The sequence below is a fragment of the Macaca nemestrina genome, chromosome X (genome assembly GCF_043159975.1).
Source record: "Macaca nemestrina isolate mMacNem1 chromosome X, mMacNem.hap1, whole genome shotgun sequence".
Lineage (NCBI taxonomy): Eukaryota > Metazoa > Chordata > Mammalia > Primates > Cercopithecidae > Macaca > Macaca nemestrina.
Genome location: NC_092145.1, coordinates 153,096,503 through 153,117,208, shown reverse-complemented (window position 1 = coordinate 153,117,208; position 20,706 = coordinate 153,096,503). Strand labels below are relative to the sequence as shown.

General features: G+C 40.0%; 2 protein-coding genes across 9 annotated transcripts in view; one reads left to right on the top strand and one right to left on the bottom strand.

Annotated features, from left to right (window-relative positions):
• Positions 1 to 20,706, bottom strand: part of LOC105478097 (patatin like phospholipase domain containing 4) — a 251,498-nt gene that overhangs the window by 146,694 nt on the left and 84,098 nt on the right. Inside the window, exon 8 of one of the 8 annotated variants that reach the window (XR_011618283.1) lies at positions 7,355 to 7,537. The exons of 5 other annotated variants lie outside the window; for them this stretch is intronic. Coding sequence is in view for 2 of the 3 variants with exons in the window: in XM_071088791.1 (XP_070944892.1) it covers positions 14,207 to 14,366 (160 nt within the window). In the remaining variant the exon portion in view is untranslated. Of the gene's footprint in view, positions 1 to 385; positions 7,538 to 8,117; positions 14,367 to 20,706 lie in introns of those variants that run through there. 2 more of the 8 variants (XM_024791624.2, XM_071088791.1) reach the window with 2 other exon arrangements.
• LOC139360781 (testis-specific basic protein Y 1-like) lies at positions 16,654 to 17,372 on the top strand. The gene is made up of 2 exons (XM_071088793.1): positions 16,654 to 16,803; positions 16,992 to 17,372. The coding sequence occupies exons 1-2, from the start codon at positions 16,702 to 16,704 to the stop codon at positions 17,283 to 17,285; spliced, it is 396 nt and encodes a 131-aa protein (XP_070944894.1). The 5' UTR covers positions 16,654 to 16,701; the 3' UTR covers positions 17,286 to 17,372.

Below are 20,706 nucleotides of genomic sequence, written 5' to 3'. Positions count from 1 at the left end.
ATTATATCACAATGCAACTCCACTCTATACCCACTAGTCTAGTTTAAGTGGAAAATTCTGACAATTTCAAGTGTTGTCAAAAATATGAATGCTTACTCACCACTTGTGGGAGTCTAATTTGGGGAAAGTCCTGGAAACTTCTCATTAAGTTAAGCATAGTGACCACATAACTCAGCTATTTCTTCTTCCTTCCTTCCTTCCTTCCATCCTTCCTTCCTTCCCTCCTTTCTTTTCTTTCCTTCCTTCCTTTCATTCCTTCCTTCCTTCCCTCCCTCCCTCCCTCCTTTCCTTCTTTCTTTCTTTTTCTTTCTTTCTTTTCTTTCTTTCTTTCTTTTTCCTTCCTTCCTTCCTTCCTTCCTTCCTTCCTTCTTTCTTTCTTTCTTTTTCTTTCTTTCTTTCTTTCTTCCTCTTTCTCTCTCTCTCTCTTTCCTTCTCTTTCTCTCTCTCTCTCTTTCCTTCTTTCCTTCCCTCCCTCCATCCCTCCTCAACTTTATTCAATATTCATTGAACCTTTCTGATTTTTAAAACACTGCTCTGAAGTCGACAGATACTATAGAACTTACATTCAATTGCGGTGAGGAGCAGAGAATTATCAAGCAAAATTATATTTCAAAAGATTATTTCTTTAAATGGAGTTAAACGCTATGAAGAAAAAGTTATGTATTTCAGATTGAAAGAGAGTAAAAGGAGAATGTGGGCAACTTTGTATAAGGTGATTAGGGAAGCAAACCTGGAATAATGTTATTTACAGGTAGAAAAATGCAATTAATGGACATATGCTATACTGATGGCAGATTTCTATATAATCTCTGCCTCTAAATAGGTATGCATAAATCATTTTTCTTTAACCAATATGTAGGTCTCTTTTTTAACTAAAAAAATTGTTTAATAGAGAAAGAAGGCTTAGTTGAATGCAAATGGTGAGAGACATCAATTTTAAACCAGAAGTACTTCTGGGTGTTGGCAGATATCCTCCATAGACAGCTACCTCTCTGTGGTTTTCAAGATGGTGCCCTTAGGATAAAGGCATCAGCATCACCTGGCAACCTTATTTAAGGGGAAGCTTCCAGGCACTACTTCTGGCAATCTTATTATTAACAAGCACTTGGGGTGATTATTTGGTATCTTAAAGTTTGAATACCACTGGCTGTCAGTTGCAACTTTAAAAGTGCTGACATAAGATTGAGGAGGATATATTTGATTCTGAGTACAACAAGCAGGATCTTATCTTTGTGATAATGAGCCATGGGGGACTTCTTAACTTTATGCAGGAACTTCTTAGGCTGCCTGGACTGCCAAGCTCTAGTCTTTCCTGGAGAACACTGTGATGTGAGTATTAGATCTTGGGGTCAGGAGTTCTGGCCAAGTTGGAGCTCTGAGGATGCAAGAAAAATCTCTTAAAATCTCAGACTCAGTTTGCATCTTGGAGAAGAAGATCAAAGCGATAGTATATGTATGCACAACCCTATTGCCCCTCTCCAATGAGGCTTTCAAGATCATATGCATACTAAACCTAATGTTGATATTCACAGTTTTCATGCAAGAAAGGAATAGAAAGTTACTGAGTTTCTACTGTGTATCAACACCTTTAAAAATATTATCTCAATTAAAATTGCTGAAATCTTCCCCATGACAGTTTAGGGACAGTATTGCTTTCTACATCCTATAGGAAGAAATAATTAGTTGAAGCAGGAGAATAGAAATGCAAATCCAAACCTTGCTTTTGCTACAAGTTCAGGTTAATTCTAGAGGCATTCTTTGATTATTTTATTCTAAGTTCCTTTCTTTTTAAATTAGGAGTATTTCATGTGCTCCTTGTATGTGTCAACCAAGGAAGACTTTAATTTGACTTTTTTTAATGATCCACCACCCTTCCACGTACTGACTAATAACATGTTCTAATATTATGATAGCATTGCTAAGTTCCAAAAATGCATTTCATAATTGAGATGGTAGCTTATTAATGGCAGCAGGCTTAAAATGAACAAGAATCGAAATACTTGTCTCAAGAGTTTAGTTTTTATTCCTGATTATCTAAAAACTGCTAGACAATTTTTTGCCTAATCATATCTCAAGTAGGGTTCGATGAAAACTTTTTTTTTAACCCATGGAAACATAAGCAATGCAAAAAAAAAAGTGCATGTGAATAAAGAGCTTTATTTTGGAAATCTAGGGAAGAAAATATAGCACACCATTTCGCAATTTGTTTTCCTACTCAAGATTTGTGTTGAAAATACCAAGCCAAAGATAATCCATGGTTTTTAATCATATACTGCTAGATGTGCATGACCAGGTGTTATTACAACTCCCCCTATTGACCTATATCCTTCTCATTAGAACATTTGCTCTTTGCCCCAGAGTAAGGAATCTGGCCATATTTTCATTAATTCACTCTAATACCTATTTTGAGGATTAACATAGTTAATATATTTATACTGAATATTTGTCAATTTGTGTAAAATTATATTTAAATATATATGACATAGGGTCAGGTGTGGTAGCTCACACCTGTAATCCCAGCATTCTGGGAGGCTGAGGTGAGCAGATCTCTTGAGTTCAGGAGTTCGAGACCAGCCTGGGTAACATGGCGAAATCCCCATCTCTAGTAAATATACAAAATTTAGCCGGGCGTGGTAGCATGTGCCTGTAATCCCAGCTACTCGGGAGGCTGAGGCAGGAGAATCGCTTGAGCCTGGGAGGCGGAGGTTGCATTGAGCCAAGAGCATACCAATGTACTCCAGACTGGGTGACAGAGCCAGCCTCTGTCTCAAAAATAAATAAATAATGTGACATAGCATTCTGTATATAGTACAAGGTTCAATGGTTCAAATGCTTCCATATGTAGGTGTGGGTGTATCTGTGTTTACATATGTACATGTACTTATGTGTGCATGCAAACATGTGTGCATGCATACATAACTCTAAAAAATCATATCTATAGTACAAATATATATACATACATATGATTTTTTTCAGTAGTATGTGTACACACATATATGCAGTACATACAATCATACATATAGTACAAATATATTTCTGTGTGTGTGTGATTTTTTTAAAAGATTTTTGTTCCACAAGGAGGCTATTTCCAATATTTGTATGGACTCTAAAGGATTAAATTAATTTATACTAGAGTCCACCTTCTCTTTTGACATTTAAAACTAGAATTTTTATGGCTATATGGTGGTATTTCAATGAGCAAGACCTTCTACATAATAAGTCATTTAATAACTTGCCATTTAAATCAACAAAATTTTGCACTCAAAACTTTTGCACTCAAAAGTATTTTAAAGTTATCTATTATTTTGAACTTAAATTCACTTATTAAACAGAAAACATCCACTTGGGAAAGTCTAATACACCTTTGGTTAACGGCACAATGTTTAAAATCCAATAAAACTTAATAAAATAATATTTTACCAACAAGAGAATTAATTCCTATGAACTATTTATCTATTTGTATAGTCTGAGGCTCATCGTAAATCAAATAAAAGCATAGTACCTCAGAGCAGAGAAGTACACCTAATATGCTTGTCCTAACATGATTTTTATTACTTGCATTTCCCTCCAGAGGAATACAGTGAATGAATTAAAGAAGTTGGCTTTTATTACTGATTCGTTGCATATAAAATGAAAAAGCCACTTTGGATGTTCAAGAATTTACATGCAAAGTAGACTAGGAATTCCAATGTCAGTTTATGGACTATATATATGTACTGCAGAAGGAACAGGGAAAACACAAAACTGAGGATGTTTTCTGGTGGACGGGACTGCCAGGAGGTCAGTGTGCCTTGGCTGAAGGAACATGGGGTGGTTTGTAAATAAAGCATACAAACTATCAGTCTAATATTTTTGGTATGGATGTCAGGATGTCTGTGGGCAAACCAAGTCAATCGCTAAATGCAAAGTTGCAGATTGAAGGCTGCTGTGGACATGGGGCTTAAGCCCCCAAGGGTGTCCTAGACATTGGGATATTAGTTTGGACACTGCCAGAGTTGTTTCAGGGGTTGGGGTAGGACTGCAGCTTTTCACATGGTTTTAGGTGAAAATGGGGGTTGATGTTACCTTTAAAGCCTGTTCAGCAAGGAGACCACTTTGCCAGGCTCTACTTATGATTGACAATAAGTGAGTTATCTGTTTCCTTTCCTGTGCCCACAACTTCACTTTACTATTGTGACATCTTTCTTAGTGAAAGAGAGCAATGCTGGATGAAAGGGCAATGGATTGTTACTGAAAACTTTGTTTTGTATGCAGAAGTGAAGTGAACAGGGGAGTGGAGGTTATAAAGTGTTATTCGGGTTCTATGTGAATACCTCTGGGTTTACTGGAACCTCTGAATGTGATGCCTTTCTCTCCTGCTAAACAGTAAGTAAGGACTGGGTCTGCTTCTGCAACATGGCACAGTATCTGGCTTGAAAAAGTACTCGATTAATATTTATTAAACAAATGAATGAGGGTAAGACAATATATAGAATGATGGGATGGATGGATGGATGGATGGATTAGTAAATGGTTCATAGTGTGCAAAAGAGGGAAGGAGGCTGGGCATGGTGGCTCATGCCTATAATTCCAGCACTTTGGGAGGCTGAGGTGGGCAAATTGCTTGAGCCCAGGAGTTTGAAATGAACCTGGGCCACATAGGACGAACCCATCTCTCCAAAAAAAACTTAAAAAATTAATCAGGCATGGTGATGCATGCCTGTGGTCCCACATACTCAGGAGGCTGAGGTGGAAGGATCACTTGAGCCCAGGAGTTCAAGGCTGCAGTGAGCTATGATAGTGCCACTGAACTCTAGACTTGGCAACAGAGCAACACCCTGTCTCAAAAACAAACAAACAAACAAACAAACAAAAAAATGAAAAGAAAAAGAAAAAAGTAAAAAAGAAAAAAAAGTAGGGGCAAGGCATAAAATGAAAAAGAAATGTTCATTACATCTTTTTGAAGTTATTAAAACATACAAATAAATCAGAGTAGTCCCTTCAAAGCAAGATTAGATTAGACAACACCTCTGGTAGCAGGTCTTATGCCTGGTGAGACTTGGGATCTCCTCCTGGACAAGAACTTTCTACCCTGTTATAAACATTCAAGAAAATCTCTTAAGTGCTCTAAATGATTTAGCATCTATCCCTGTGATGCAACCTGAAGCTAACAAAACCCTCCCAGATTTCTACTTAGTTCTCCCTCTTCTTTCTCCTTCTGCTTTTTCTCCTTCCCCTCCTTCTTCTCACTCTCTTTCTTCTCTTGTTCAGAATTTATCTACTTCTTTAAATGTAAGCAGGAGCGGGCTTGGTCAAAATAAAAATGTTGTAAAATCTTGATTTCGTTAGTTTGGTTGTTACCCCCTGACAATGCAGTAAGCTCAGAAATGCTAAGATTTGATGATGGAATTCGACAAAAAATTACCAGAAAATCCTGCATGTTGTACAGGAAGGGGGCCCTGAGACACTTGGAACTTTATAAGAGCATCAGAGAAACAGGCAATTGGGCAACAGTGAGAAAAGGCAGAGAGGTGAGGGAGAAGATGTAAAATGTCACTGATGTAATTTTGCCTAGAACCGCCCACAGCACATCTTAAAAACTAATTAGATCTCTGAAAAGAGACACATGCATGAGTGGATAAGTGAGCTCCTTAGGTCAAAATGTTAAGGAGGTCCATAGTTAGTGAGGAAAGGGAAAGAAGAACCATCAGAATGGAAGCAGTATTCAGAAACATGAAAGATGATTATGTGAAGGCTGTGTCTAGGTGATGAAAATTAAAAACAATAAAAGAGGAACAATGCGTCAAATGAAATACAAAGAAGCCAAAAAGTCTAGGAGGCTTAGGATGCTTGAAAGGATCCTAAGAGGAGTTTCTCCAAGGGGCTGAAATGGGTATCAGAAAATATATTAGCTAATATATGCAGGAGAAGTTTACAGAGGACATTATCATAATTGAAGGGACGGGAGCGGAAGTAAATGTTTCCATTACATGTAGTTGCAAGAGTGTATCTTTAGAGATGACGATTAGATAATTCTGAAACACCAATCTTCATTTGTCATATTCCTCTACAAACCTATACTGGTGAATTACATTGAAATAGCTAAAGGACCCAAATAGCTAAAGGACCCAGGCAATTGTCAGTTGATGGTGTGCTTTAAATATATCATGTTAATATAGTGCTTGCAGTTTAAAATGTCTTCTCACATACATTTGCTCATTTAATTTCCTCAATATTCTGTGAGGCAGGCGCTAATCTCATTTCATAGTGAGAAAATTGAGGCTGAAAGTGATATCCTAATAAGGGGCAAGAGTTGTTCTTTTTGTCAGCTAGGTCAAGGGCCATTTATGCCATTTAACTCCATATCAAATGCCCTTCTTCTTTCTCTATAATTGTGGGAAGACAAAGGTTTATCCCAAAGGGTGTGCTATAAATCAGTCCTGCAAGTCATATTTCCATGCATATCAATTTTGCCAATGTACATATTGCAAAATTATTTTTGTTCTTCCATTGTTCCATCGACAAAACACTAATGATGAGAAAAATACCTAATCCATGGGTGCTACAAGAATTAAGTAAATTAACATGTGTAATCTTCCTAGAAAAGTGCTTGGCAAAAGTAAGCAGAAAATGGATATTTATCATTATAATTGTTGTTGGTGTTGTATTGTTATGACTGAAATGAAAAACAAAAGTATAGTCATGCACAGCATAATGGCATTTTGATCAATGATGGACCACATATACAATGGTAGTCCTATAAGATTACAATGGAGCTGAAAATATTCTATCACCTACTAATATTGTAGCACAACACATTACCTTTTCTATGTTTAGATATGAAAATACCATTGTATTACAATTGCCTTCCATATTCAGTACAGTACCATGCTGTTCAGGTTTGTAGCCTAGGAGCAATAGGCTATACCATATAGCCTAGGTGAGTAGTCGACTATACCATCTAGGTTTGTGCAAGCACACTCTCTAATGTTTGCACAATGACAAAATTGCCCAATCTCACATTTCTCAGAATGTATCCCCATCATTAATCAATGCATGACTATAAACATTTTTTGGGGGAAACCAGTTTTTCACGTGTGAGCCATCTCCAATCAGTAACAAAATGTCCTGTTCGCTCCCATATGAAGGAGAGAAATGCTTGAGTGGCAAGCAGGAATGAAAGTTCAGTTCACCTACCTGTCCCGTGTGCTCTCAGGCTCTCTTCCATCAGCAGCAAAGCCCTCCTCCCACCCACACACACAGAGTCATGCACGTACTCACACAAATTCACTCACAGGCATACAGACACAGGGTCACACACATTCACACACACCTTCACTCACACATACCACCGTGTACCATGAGTCATACCTACCACCACCAAGGACACCATCCTCCTGGCAACATCGAAAAGAAAGAAGAGAGGACTTGCAGCTTGCTAGGACTATTTCTTGATAGTCACACCTGGGCAATGCAGTATTTGATATGTCCTCATGGAAGCATCACCTTTGCTGTTGCTATCTCATCCACATGGCCATAGTCATTGCTTCACAGAGGACTGGGTAAAAAAAAAAAAAAAAAAAAAAAAGGCAAATAATGACCACTCACAGGTTCTGAGTGGTGAGTAAATAAATGTCGGTGCTGGCTCAGGATGGCTAATGGGAACTGCTAGCAAGTTAGCTGGGGCCATTCTGAAGGGCCTGGGGAGTGTGCTGCTGGCCGCAATAACCACTTCAGAGAAGCTTCTAACAGCAATGCCAGGAAGGGACAGACAGCACTGGAGCAAATTCAGGGCATCAACTCCCAGATCCTAGCTTGGCTGCCTGTCTATTGTCCTGTTTCCTGAAAACGCCAAGGAATGGAGTCATTCATTAACTCAACAAACACTTAAAGATTGCATTCTGGGTTCTGAGTGGTTTTAGGTGCTAGAAAGAGAATAATGAACAAAACCACAAGGCTTTTTGTCTTCTGGAGCTGATACTTAAATCGGTGTGAGACAGATGGTACATAACACACTAAAACAGCTGTTATTGGTTAAAATTAGGAACAATGAAGAAAATGAAAGAGGGTAATGGAACAGAAGATGACATTGGATGAGATGAGCCTCTATGAAGAAAAGGAAAGAGTAACAGGCCAACGGGTAAGTTGGGGGCAGGTACAGCTGCATAAGTTGGTGGATGCAACAAGTGAGCAGAAAATTGAGTGGTGAGAAGGAACCTACCATGAAAAATAAATGTGAGGAGTATGTATTTCTGGCAGTGCAACTAAGAACTGGCAAGATAAACTGCTGAGATAAAGGTTCTAGAAAGGTGTGGTGCATTCACAGCATAATGAACAGGAGGAGAGAGAGTTGTAAGAGGAAAACTCAGAGAGATAAAAGTGATGTACCATGGGGAAAAGATGGGTTTCATTACTTTAGATGGAGAGCGATGGACAGGTTAGTAGCCTCTCAATAAGAAGGCCTGATTTACAATTTTATAGGACCATTCCGGTTACCAAGTGGAAGGTGGTGTGAAGGGGTATTGTGAGAAAAGCAGAATGGCCTAGGGGCTCAGACAGGAGGTGCAAGCAGACATGGGCCAAAGCCATCAGATTCATAGCACATTTGCAAGACACAGATGAAAACTTGCTACTGGACGAGATGCAGGGTGTGAGTAGATTATCGAGGAAAATGCTCTTCCAAAAGAAGTAAGCGATATAAATGATGGAAGATATTACAAAACCCAACCCGAACTTATTGCCAGTATCAGAACTAACAATTCTAACTTGAATGATTATCCATCCCCCTACCCCCTACAAGGAGTCATTCATGAGAGACCATGAGTCTAAAACATCACTATTGAATAGGAAAAAGCCTGAGCTCTTTCTCAAAAAGGGTACTTATCCCAGACATGTTTCATATCCTGCTTTGCTAAAATTGCCTCTTTGTTTAAAATTATAAAATCATGTTTTGAACAAATAAAATTGAAAATTCATATGCAATAACTCTATTGACATGGGAAAATAAAGTGTTTGTGCGAACATGATTCACTCACACTGCCTCTTCAGATATGAACAAATCATTTTGTAGCATTGGTTTAATTCCATCTTTCTCTCCATATTGTAAAGATTATCTTTCCAACTTCACTTCAGAATAATGGTTTGTTATTATTGTAAATTGTAGCTCTTCTCCCCTTTTTTCTTAGTCATTATATAGTAGCTGATTATCTCACTTTCTGCAGGGGTTGAGGTCCCCATTTTTATTTCCAATTTGTGATTTCCAGCTCCGTATTTTATAATATTATATTTTGTGCACTTGGCTATTGCAAAATGATTTCCTATTGTCTCTTTCGGGGGCATAGATTTGTAGCAATTTAGCCTTTTTTATCCGTTCTTCCCAGAAGGCAGTTTGCTGACATTTATGGAGTTTGAACTGTTACAGAGAGTGAGATGTGCTTTGCATAAGGACATTTCTATCATTGTTCTTGAAGTTAATGCTATGTGGGCTCCAGTGGCCATGCTTAAACGGAGTGTGAGGTATGAATCATTTCATTTTGATTTTTTCAGTGTATCAGAAAAGGACAAGGATATATTGCTATGCTGCTGATGGTACCAGAAATTCTTATCTGATGATGATGATGATGATGATGATGATGATGATAATGTCCTAATTATGTTCTGCGTTCAGACACAGGGGAAGCTTTTGGGTGACTATCATTAATTTTCTAGCACTGGCAGAGACTATCAAATGGAATAAGGAAGGGCAGCCTCAGAAGAAGGAAGTAAGGCCCTCCTGTAATCATATGAGGTTGTCAGGAATGAGTCACCCCTCTAACTCTTATACTGAGCCTCTCGATAGGGGCTATGAGATATATAGAGGTACTCAATGTCTACTCTGTCATTCTCCTTCCTCCCTGACAAACTGCTTTCCCAAATACCAGATAGGAAAAGGTCCAAAAACAGCAGCAAGATTCAGGACTATTGTTGCACAGGAAATGTGGTTCTTGGATCGATAGAAATATCTGGAGACTCTGAAAAAGGCCAAGTGCTTTACTTCTGATTGTTGATGCTTGAGAGCAAACTGTGTGCAGTCCTTTTGAAGTCAACAGTTTATCAGGGCATTGCAGATACACACTTCTTGGGCCTTCGCGTATACACTCATTGAGAGGCAATTTGATGTTATATCCTTGTCTTCTCTAGAGAAACGTATTACAGAGATGTCGATTTGGGTAGTGTTTTTAAAATTTTGCAAATGAATTATTGCACATTGCATCTACTGTTACTCATAAAAGCCCACACAATATTCCTTGAATTTTAATTCGAGAAATAGCAGGAGATCAGGGGAAGGAAAAAGATTCACCCCTAGGAATAAATGTGTATGTTTTCTCTTCTCAGCAAAAAGTATACCTATGTAGGTAAATAATGAAGAGAGAATTATACACCTTTTAAGAGTCATGTTTTTGTTGTTGGTGGTGGTGGTGGTTTTGAACAGAGTCTCACTCCGTTACTCAGGCTGAAGTGCAGTGGCACAATCTCAGCTCACTGCAACCTCTGCCTCCCGGATTCAAGTGATTCTTCTGCCTCAGTCTTCCGAATAACTGGGATTACAGGCACATGCCAACACACCTGGCTAATATTTTGTATTTTAGTAGAGACAGGGTTTCACCATGTTGCCCAGGCTGATCTCAAACTCCTGAGCTCAGGCAATCCGCCCGTCTCTGCTTCCCAAACTGTTAGGAGTATAGGCATGAGCCACCACTACTGGCCAAGTCATGTTTTCCACCCATATGAGTTCATAGGTAAAGGATATGTGTATATATATATATATATATATATATATATATATAGCCATCCACAAATGTTGACCTAAATTTTCAGCCCAAGCTTCCCAAACTACTCAATATGAACACTCAGGAGTACCAAATTCTTCAGGGTTTTCTGATGGACTTTGTCTTCATGTATTCTTTATGTTTTATGTTGTGCCTTGTCTCCATTCCAGTGTTGCTTCACAATCTTTTGGTTTTCAGCTGATACAAACATCAAATGAGTGAGAAGGACAGTCTTTTGTTGGGACTGTTCATGCCTTGTCTCTGAGAATCTCAAGTGTCCTCTGGTGTCCAGAAGCCATTTTCTCAGTTATGTTTCTCAGGACACAATTCTGAGACATAAGGAGGCCTAACTGCCAAACTCCTCTTTGTGCTTCCTGCCATGGATTGTATTTCATTTCTAGATAATACAGTGAAAAGAGAGAGCCATCCATACAGTACAGTACATCCATACAGTACAGTATCAACGACTCATTAGACCTATGAAGAAAAAGGATACAAAAGGACACAAAAGTAAAAACATAAATAAATGCAAAAACTATATTCTGAACGATTTGGATCAGTGGATAACAATAATTAAAAGGTGAGCTCACTTGATGAATTTGGGGGAACAACCAAAAGATCATCAAAATTGTAGATGACTCAGAAATAGATTAAAAACAGACCTAACAGGTCACAGAATCTGAATTTCTCCTCTCCAACTTCTAAACATGCCTCACGATTTTCTTACCCACCAAATCTTTCTCCTGATCATAGACAACTCTTACCCAGACTGTCAACATATATAAAACTGGTTAAAATGATGAGAGGTCTTCAAATTTATTCAGAGTAAATGCTGCTTTAAAAATGGTCATGCAGCATTGAAATATGATCATGTTGAAAAAACATACTTCAACTGAAGTGAGACTATATAACCTGTCTGATTGGGTACAAACCAGTCTTATTTCTTCCATCTTGGTCACAATGACAATGATAATATTATTATTTTACGGATTTTCTCGACACCTTCCAGATACACAGTTGGATGATTATTTGATGTATTTATTTTTCTGAGTAGCTGATTTTAAGTCAACTCTTGTTCTTGCTACATGAAACTAAGAGCTTTTCTTTCACAGTCACATACCACAGGCTCTGGCTAACCAGCATGCAGGGTCACAGTCATGTCAAAGAAGCATCCTAAATCCAATCCTGTCTTAATTTTAGAAAATGGAAAAGATCAAAATAGCCCATGTATAAGAATAAATAGTGTATTAGTCTGTTTTCATGCTGCTGATAAGGACATACTCGAGACTGGGAAGTAAAAGAGGTTTAATTGGACTTACAGTTCCAAATGGCTGGGGAGGCCTCAGAATCATGGTGGGAGGCAAAAGGCACTTCTTACGTGGTGGTGGCAAGAGAAAATGAGGAAGATGTAAAAGCAGAAACCCCTGATAAAACCATCAGATCATATGAGACTTATTCACTACCACAAGAACAATATGGGGGAAACTGCCCCCGTGATTCAAATTATCTCCCACCAGGTCCATCCCACAACATGTGGGAATTATGGGAGTACAATTCAAGATGAGATTTGGGTGGGGACAAAGAGCCAAATCATATAAAATAGGTAGGTACATCATGGACCCTGCATAAAAAAGAGTATTATACAGATTTTAAGAGTCATGTATTTAACCCACTTAAGTTCGTGAGTAAATGATCAAAAATATAATATTGACACATAAAGGCTATTGTACCATCTATAAATTAAGTTTTTAGAGATATACATATCTTTAAGGACAGATTGATAAACAGATAGATAGATAGATAGATAGATAGATAGACAGACAGACCTATATATGCCCCTTGTTATACGCTCTCATGTTTATCTGCCACCACACATAGAAAGAGAGACACAGAGAGAAGGTGAAGAAGAAGGTGAGGGAAGAGGAGGTATGGGAGGAGGAAGAGAAAGAGAAGGGCGAAGGAGGTGATAATTTTTAAAAAGCTGCAAATGCAACGCAGAAAAAAAAGAAAAAAAAAAAAGACAACACCAGCACCTACAGAAAACAAACACCCACTTTAATTTTTCCCAGTGGTGGAATTGATTGTTCTGGGACCTGAGTAAAAGAGCAGGGATGTCTCTGTCTATTCTCTCTCTCGAGTCAGTCAATGTGATGCTGCTGGTCTGTGTTTGTGTTTGAATGAGGAAAGACCTGCACTCTAGTAATGACCTAGCAGTTAGCTTGGAGGACCCTGGACATATTTGTCCAGTTCCACTCAATCCTCCCCTAAAGTACCTATGGTATTATATTAGTTCGTTTTCATGCTGCTGATAAAGATATACTTGAGACTGGGAAGAAAAAGAGGTTTAATTGGACTTATAGTTCCACAAGGCTGGGGAGGCCTCAGAATCAGGGTGAGAAGCAAAAGGCACTTCTTACATGGCAGTGGCAAGAGAAAAATGAGGAGAAGCAAAAGCAGAAACCTGGATCTCACATCAGATCTCATGAGACTTATTCACTATCATGAGAATAGCAAGGGAAAGACTGGCCCCCATGATTCAATTACCTCCCCCTGGGTTCCTCCCACAACACATGAGAATTCTGGGAGATACAATTCAAGTGAGATTTGGGTGGAGATACAGCCAAACCATATCATTCCACTCCTGGTCCCTCCAAAACTTCACATTTCAAAACAAATCATACCTTCCCAACAAGCCCCACAAAGTCTTAACTCATTTCAGCATTAACCGAAAAGTCCACAGTCCAAAGTCTCCTCTGAGACAAGGCAAGTCCCTTCTGCCTATAAGCCGGTAAAATCAAAAGTCAGCTAGTTACTTCTTAGATACAGTGGGGGCACAGGTATGGGGTAAATACAGCCATTCCAAATGGGGACAATTGGCCAAAACAAAGGGGCTACAGTGCCCATGCAAGTCCAAAATCCAGAGGGGCAGTCAAACTTTAAAGCTCCAAAATGATCTCCTTTGACTCCAGGTCTCACATCCAGGTCACGCTGATGCAAAAGGTGGGTTCCCATGGTCTTGGGCAGCTCCGTCCCTGTGACTTTGCAGGTTACAGCCTTCCTCCTGGCTTTCATGGGCTGGCGTTGAGTGTCTGTGCCTTTTCCAGGCCCACAGTCAGTGAATCTACCATGATGGGGTCTGGAGGATGATGGCCCTCTTCTTACAGCTCCACTAGGCAGTGCCCCAGTAGGAACTTTGTGTGGGGGCTCCGACCTGACATTTCCCTTCCACACTACCCTAGCAGAGGTTCTCCATGAGGGCCCTACCCCTGCAGCAAACATTTACCTGGGCATCCATGCGTTTCCATACATCTTCTGAAATCTAGGTGAAGGTTTCAAAACCTCAATTCTTGACTTCTGTGGACCTGCAGGCACAACACCATGTGGAAGCTGCCAAGGCTTGGAGCTTCCACCCTCTGAAGTCACAGCCCAAGCTGTATGTTGGCTCCTTTCAGCCACAGCTGGAGTGGCTGGGACACAGGGCACCAAGTCCCTAGGCTGCACACAACACAGGGATCCTGGGCCTGGCCCACAAAATGACTTTTTCTTCCTGGGCTAGAGATAACTAGATGAAGCCAGTACCTGTAATAAATATATTCTTTGTAATACTTTTTCTTATGTCTTAGTGACATAAAACTAGACATTTAATGGTACCTAGGCAAACAGTTGAATAAACAACTAGCAATTAGTAGGAAAACTGGCTGAACATAGAAAGTTTAGTAACCATTCTAGTCAACTCTGTGTTCTTATTTTTTTAGGATTGTTGACTAGGTACTGTGGATACAGTAACTAGAGTTACCTGGGTAAGAGTTAAATACAGAATCCTCCATAAAACTAGAATAACTAGTTGAAGACAAGAAGTATAACATTGCATTCTCCTCAACATTTCTCATTTCTTGTTGGAATAACGAGTTAGTTCTGTCAATGGGTAGTAGTACCTAGGTTATTACAAAGCAAGAAATAAGAAGAGATGTCTAGAATAGGATAAGTATTTGACACCAGGATGGTGAAAACAACAACAACAACAGTGTTTTCAAATAGAAACTCTTATTTCCTGTGTGATGAATGAGTTAGAATTAGTACTGGAGATACCTCTATGAGATGTGGATTTCATTTTGGGGGAGGGGTACATACTCAACAGATGAACTGCTGGGTCATATGGTAGAACTGTTTTGATTTTCCAAGGAGCCATTATACTGTTTTTCATAATGTACCAATAACATTTCTGTCTTGTAAAGGTCCCCTTTTCTGCACACCCTAAAAGGGTTTCCTTTTCTCCACACCTTTGCCATCATTACTTTTTATCTCTTGACTTTTTGATAATACCTGTCCTAACAGGTGTGAGGTGATAGTTCACTGTGGTTTTCATTTGCGTTCTCTGATTATTAACGATGTTGAGCACATTTTCATAAACCTGTCAGCCAGTTGTGGGTTTTCTTTCAAGAAATGTCTATTCAAGTCCTTTACCTATTTGTAAACCAGACTACTGTTTTGTTTTTGTTTTTGTTTTTTTTGCTATTGAGCTGTCTGAGTTCTTTCTATATTTTGGATATTAACTCGTTATTAGATATATGGTTCACAAATAGTTTCTCCCAAACCATAGCCTGCCTTTTCATTTTGTTGATTGTTGGCTGTGCAGAAGCTTTTAGTTTCCAGCCTGCTCACTTGCCCTACATATTTCAGCTTCCTAGACTCCCACAGTGTGTGAATGTGTGAGTCAATTGCTTAGAGTAAAGCATATCATATATATAATATTATTCATAAATAAATACCAAACAATAGTAAATAGATGTTTATGACATATATTACACACACACACACACACACAAATATCCTGTTGGCTTCGTTTCTCCTTCTCTGAGGAACCCAGCTTGATACAGACCCAGCTGAGCGAGTGTGTTTGCTGATCTTCACCGCCTGAAGCCAGTGCTTTAAACCATGAGAATGAAACATTGAGGGGCACTATGTGGACGCTGGGAAAAGGAAATGAGATGGAAAAGTTCTTTGATCGCATCCAAGAAGTGAATGGTCCTCAAGGTGCAGCAGAGGAATTTGTAGGAGAGAGGGATGATTGATGGACAGTTTTTTTTTTTTTTTTTTTTTCCTTGAGGCAGAGTTTTGTTCTTGTTGCCCAGGCTGTAGTGCAATGGCGCTATCTCGGCTCACTGCAACCTCCGCCTCTCGGGTTCAAGCGATTCTCCTGCCTCAGCCTCCAGAGTAGCTGGGATTATAGGCATGCACCACCACATCCGACTAATTTTGTGTTTTCAGTAGAGATGGGGTTTCTCCAGGTTGGTCAGGCTGGTCTCAAACTCCCGAACTCAGGTGATCCGCCCTCCCCGCCCTCCTCGGTCTCCCAAAGTGCTGGGATTACAGGCCTGAGCCACTGTGCCTGGTCAATTGACGTCTTTATATAGCCCCAAACCCGTCCCAGTTAGCATGGAGGGATTTCAGGTAGGTGATACAGAAACTGGGTAATGATGGCAGGTGTGGAGAAATAGAATGTACCACTGAGTGGGGGGGGGGGGGGGTCCAGGGGAACCATGTGGCAGAAATATCCTCCCGTGCCACGTGATCTGCTAAAATTGGACATGGGGCGTTTAGGAGGGCTGCCATGTCAGTTTGGGAACTATCCTTAGGGCTGCTAACCCAAATCTCCCTTTCTCCAACCAGAGCACCCTGCCTTCCTCCTCAGATGTCACTCCCCCGCCACCTTCCTCAGTCAGGTCGCGCTGGTGCTTTGTGACGTCGAAGGCCTCCCTTCCCGCCCAGGGCTCCCATTGGCTGGGTAGTGGGGTGTTGACCAATCACAGCTCAGGGACGTGGTCGCCTCATTGTCCCGAGACCGCGGGAGGGGTATATACGGGGACCCCGGGCAGCCCGCGGTTGACCGTTGGGAGACGCTGAGCTGTGGAAGATGAGTCCGAAGCCGAGAGCCTCGGGATCTCCGGCCAAGACCAAGGAGAGCCGAAAGAGGAAGTCCTCTTCTCAGCAGAGCTCCAGTAGCCCGAAGAAGAAGGTGAGGGACCCCCCCAAGCTCCTCCTCGGCTTCCCTCGCCTCCTTCCTCACCAGAATCGTCTCCCGGCCTCCCCTGGCACAGCCCCCACCCGGCCCGCCCGCCTCTGAGGAAACGTCCCTGTTCCCAGCCTCCTCCATCCTCTTCCCTCAACCAGAGCCCTTCTGGCATCTCCCTGTTGTCCTTCCAGGCTACCAGGGCGGCCAAGAAGGGAAAAGCAGCTCGTGGAGGGAGAGGCGGGAAGAAACGGGCCGCGAGCAAGATGGCGGCGGCAGCGGCGACGGCCCCTGAGGCGGGGAGCGGGCCAGCGGCCCCCGGCCCCAGTGACCAGCCCAGCCAGGAGCTCCCTCAGCACGAGCTGCCCCCCGAGGAGCCAGTGAGCGAGGGGACCCAGCACGACCCCCTGAGCCAGGAGACCCAGCTGGAGGAGCCACTGAGTGAGGGGGCGGCCACCGACTCCCCCATCTCCCTGAGCAGCGACTAAGTTCAGTTCCAGTCGCCAGACCTCAGAGATCTCACCAGCACGGTGGCCCCTGGGGAAGACAAAAAAATGAATGTGTTGCAAATTGATCTCAGTGACTCCGTGTTCTCTGATGGTGGGGAGGGAGGGGAAGGAGGGGGGAAGAGGTGGGGTGTGAGGGAGGGAGGGAGGGAGGAAGAGGTGGTGTGAGGGGGGGGAGGGAGGAAGTGGTGATGTGAGGGGAGGGAGGGAGGAAGTGGTGGTGTGAGGGGAGGGAGGGAGGAAGGAAGAGGTGGTGTGAGGGGAGGGAGGGAGGGAGGAAGTGGTGGTGTGAGGGGAGGGAGGGAGGGAGAGGTGGGGTATGGCGAGGGAGGGAGGAAGAGGTGGTGTGAGGGGAGGGAGGCAGGAAGAGGTGGGGTGTGAGGGGAGGGAGGGAGGGAGGAAGAGGTGGTGTGAGAGGAGGGAGGGAGGGAGAGGTGGGGTATGGCGAGGGAGGGAGGAAGAGGTGGTGTGTGGGGAGGGAGGGAGGGAGGAAAAGGTGGTGTGTGGGGAGGGAGGGAGGAAGAGGGGGGTGTGGGGAGGGAGGAAGAGGTGGTGTGTGGGGAGGGAGGGAGGAAGAGGAGGTGTGTGGGGAGGGAGAAAGGAAAGAAGGAAGAAATACGTGGTATGTGGGGAGGGAGGGAAGTGGGGTCCCGTGGGGTTGAGGTCAAAGGGAGAGGTCACAGTTAGCCAGACAGGAGAATAAGGATTGCCTCACGGCTGAGCACCGGAAACAAATTTCCCCTTAGCAGGATGACACTTCTTCTTGTAACGTTTGTTTCTTCATGCAATCTTGCTAGCACATACACCAAGTACCAAGAACCGGATTCTACCTACTTAGGTTTCATTGTTAAAATACTTTTTCGTTTATAGAAACCGATGCAAGAATCGTTTCTATCGTCTTTCCTTTCAGCGTCCCCTCCCTACAATCTAATTAAGAAGAAAAATTGAAAGTAGAGCAAAATCTATCCACTTGAAAAATGCCTTTTTATCTTTGCAAGTGAGGAGACAAAAAGTACATTTCGTATTTCCACACATTGGAAATACACAGGTCTTTTCTATATATAGTAGAACTTACTATATATGAATATATGTAAATTTTTATATAAATAAAATATACAACTATATTTACTATAGACAAATATATATAGTTTATATATTTACATGTAAAATATATACAGATATAAAATATGGAATATATATTTATATATAAATATATAAATATAAATATACGTAAATATAGATTATATATGTACACATTAGAAATACACAACTCTTTTCTATATATAGTAGAACCTGCTATGTATATTTATATATTAATATATCTATTCTTATGTTTTTATATTTATAGATTACATATAAAACTATATTCGATATCATATATTTATATAAAACATATATTAACCATATATTTATATTTATAAATAATATATAAATATAGATATCAAATCTGTATATGAAACCTATCCATAAATATAAATACGTGAAAATAGATATCTAAATATAAATATATACAAAATATATATTCTATATGTGATCATTTAGAAGGTAAGGTGTTGTGATTGTTGAAGCATCGTTCACAGATAAAAAGAGAAAGGAAATTATCATTTTAAGAAAATTAAAGTACAAAATTATCACGATTCAATTCCCAGTTGTCAATACTTACAATGAGAGAATATAGAACTTGCTATATATAGAAAAAACGTGTATTTCTAATGTGTATATATGTAATGTACATTTACATATATAATTATATAAATGCACAGGTCTTTTCTATATATAGTAGAATTTTATATAGTTGAATTTACAATATATGTAGAAAAGACCTGTGTATTTCTATATCTATATTTAGAAAAGCCCTGTGTATTTCTAATGTGTATATATATAATTTATATGTTTATTTATAGATAAATATATAATCTCTATATATTTACATATCTATTTCTATGTATTTACATTTATATAGAGATCTATTTCACATATAGATTATATAAATACTTATATTCTATATAAATATATATAAAAATGTAAAAATATTTATATTTCTATATAAGATAAATATATAAATATGTAATGCATAAAGATACATATATCATATATAAAATATATATTCTATATATGATCACTTCTTTTAGAAGGTAAGGTGTTATGATTGTTGAAGCATGGTTCACAGGCAAAAGGAGAAAGGAAATTATTGTAAGAAGAATAAAGTACAAAATTATCATGATTTAACTTCCAGGTATTAATAATTACACCTACAGAATAATTCATGCCATTTAATCTTACAATGAATAACACGTTAAACTTTTACATGATTATGAAAATATGAATTTCCATATAATAAGGGTTTGAGATGTAAAGCTCTGACTTTATAGGCCATTTTCACTTGTTACATACATTGTTCTTATAGCTTTAAAGATGCTAAAATTAATGGTGGCTTAGAAGAGATGGTAGCATCATTTGAGAAACAGATGGGTTCTGTTTCATCCTTTCCTTGGTGTGGTCAGGGCTTCACTTCATTAGCTTAGGAAGGGATTTCAGAGCTATGCATGTTGAACTTGTAGCTGCCTCCTACAGAATCCTACGAAACCTAGGCCACAGAAACAGGGCATTGTCCCATGTCCTGAACGCCATCATTTTGTGGTATATTTGTTTTGTATTTCTTATATGGAAATACCATATAAGGATGAGCATTCTTGGTATAACTCAAAGCCTCTTTATTTGCAAGGCTGTATTGACCCTGAACAATAAATATCTGTATGTTATGGATGGGAAACAAGTCCGCATGAAAAGCTCCTGCTGTCTTTTAGGAAAGCCTGTTGGCTGTGGTTGTACATCTCTTTCCAAAGGGAAATTGGTGAACTTTCGCTATCGTTTTTTCCATAATGACAGCATACAACTAAAATAAACTGAAACTTGTCAGTGGTCACTTTTGGGGTTGGTGTATATTAGGGAGCACTTTCGCAGTGTGTTTCAAAATTAGATTCAAGGATTAATTTCATGCACCTTATTTTAATACCATATTTCCATTCAAGCTCTGCATGTTATAACAGTCTGTGATGATTCTTTTGGCACTGAAAAAATTATCCATGGCACTTAAACCGTGTTTCTTTCATCATTTCATGGCAGTAGGAGCTTCAAGTGCTATTTGTTGGGAACCCATCCTGACTAGCTCTTTCACTGGGGTTTCATGTTTTATTGTGATATTTGGCAGACTTGTGTTTCAGACATTTTCAGATTTGGAAAGTTACTATGATTTTGAAATTATAAATGCAAAAATGTCACTGAATTTACTTTCACCAACTTTTAATTCATTATAGACAATAAGTGGTTTAATCAGAAATCAGGCCAGGTGAGGTGGGTCACGCCTGTAATCCCAGCACTTTGGGAGGCCGACGTGGGCAGA

Excerpts from the sequence above, each read along its gene's own strand:
- LOC139360781 (XM_071088793.1), top strand. The coding sequence starts at position 16,702 with ATGAGTCCGAAGCCGAGAGCCTCGGGATCTCCGGCCAAGACCAAGGAG. Across the intron at positions 16,804-16,991 it reads CCAGTAGCCCGAAGAAGAAG|GCTACCAGGGCGGCCAAGAA; the intron begins GTGAGGGACCCC and ends TTGTCCTTCCAG.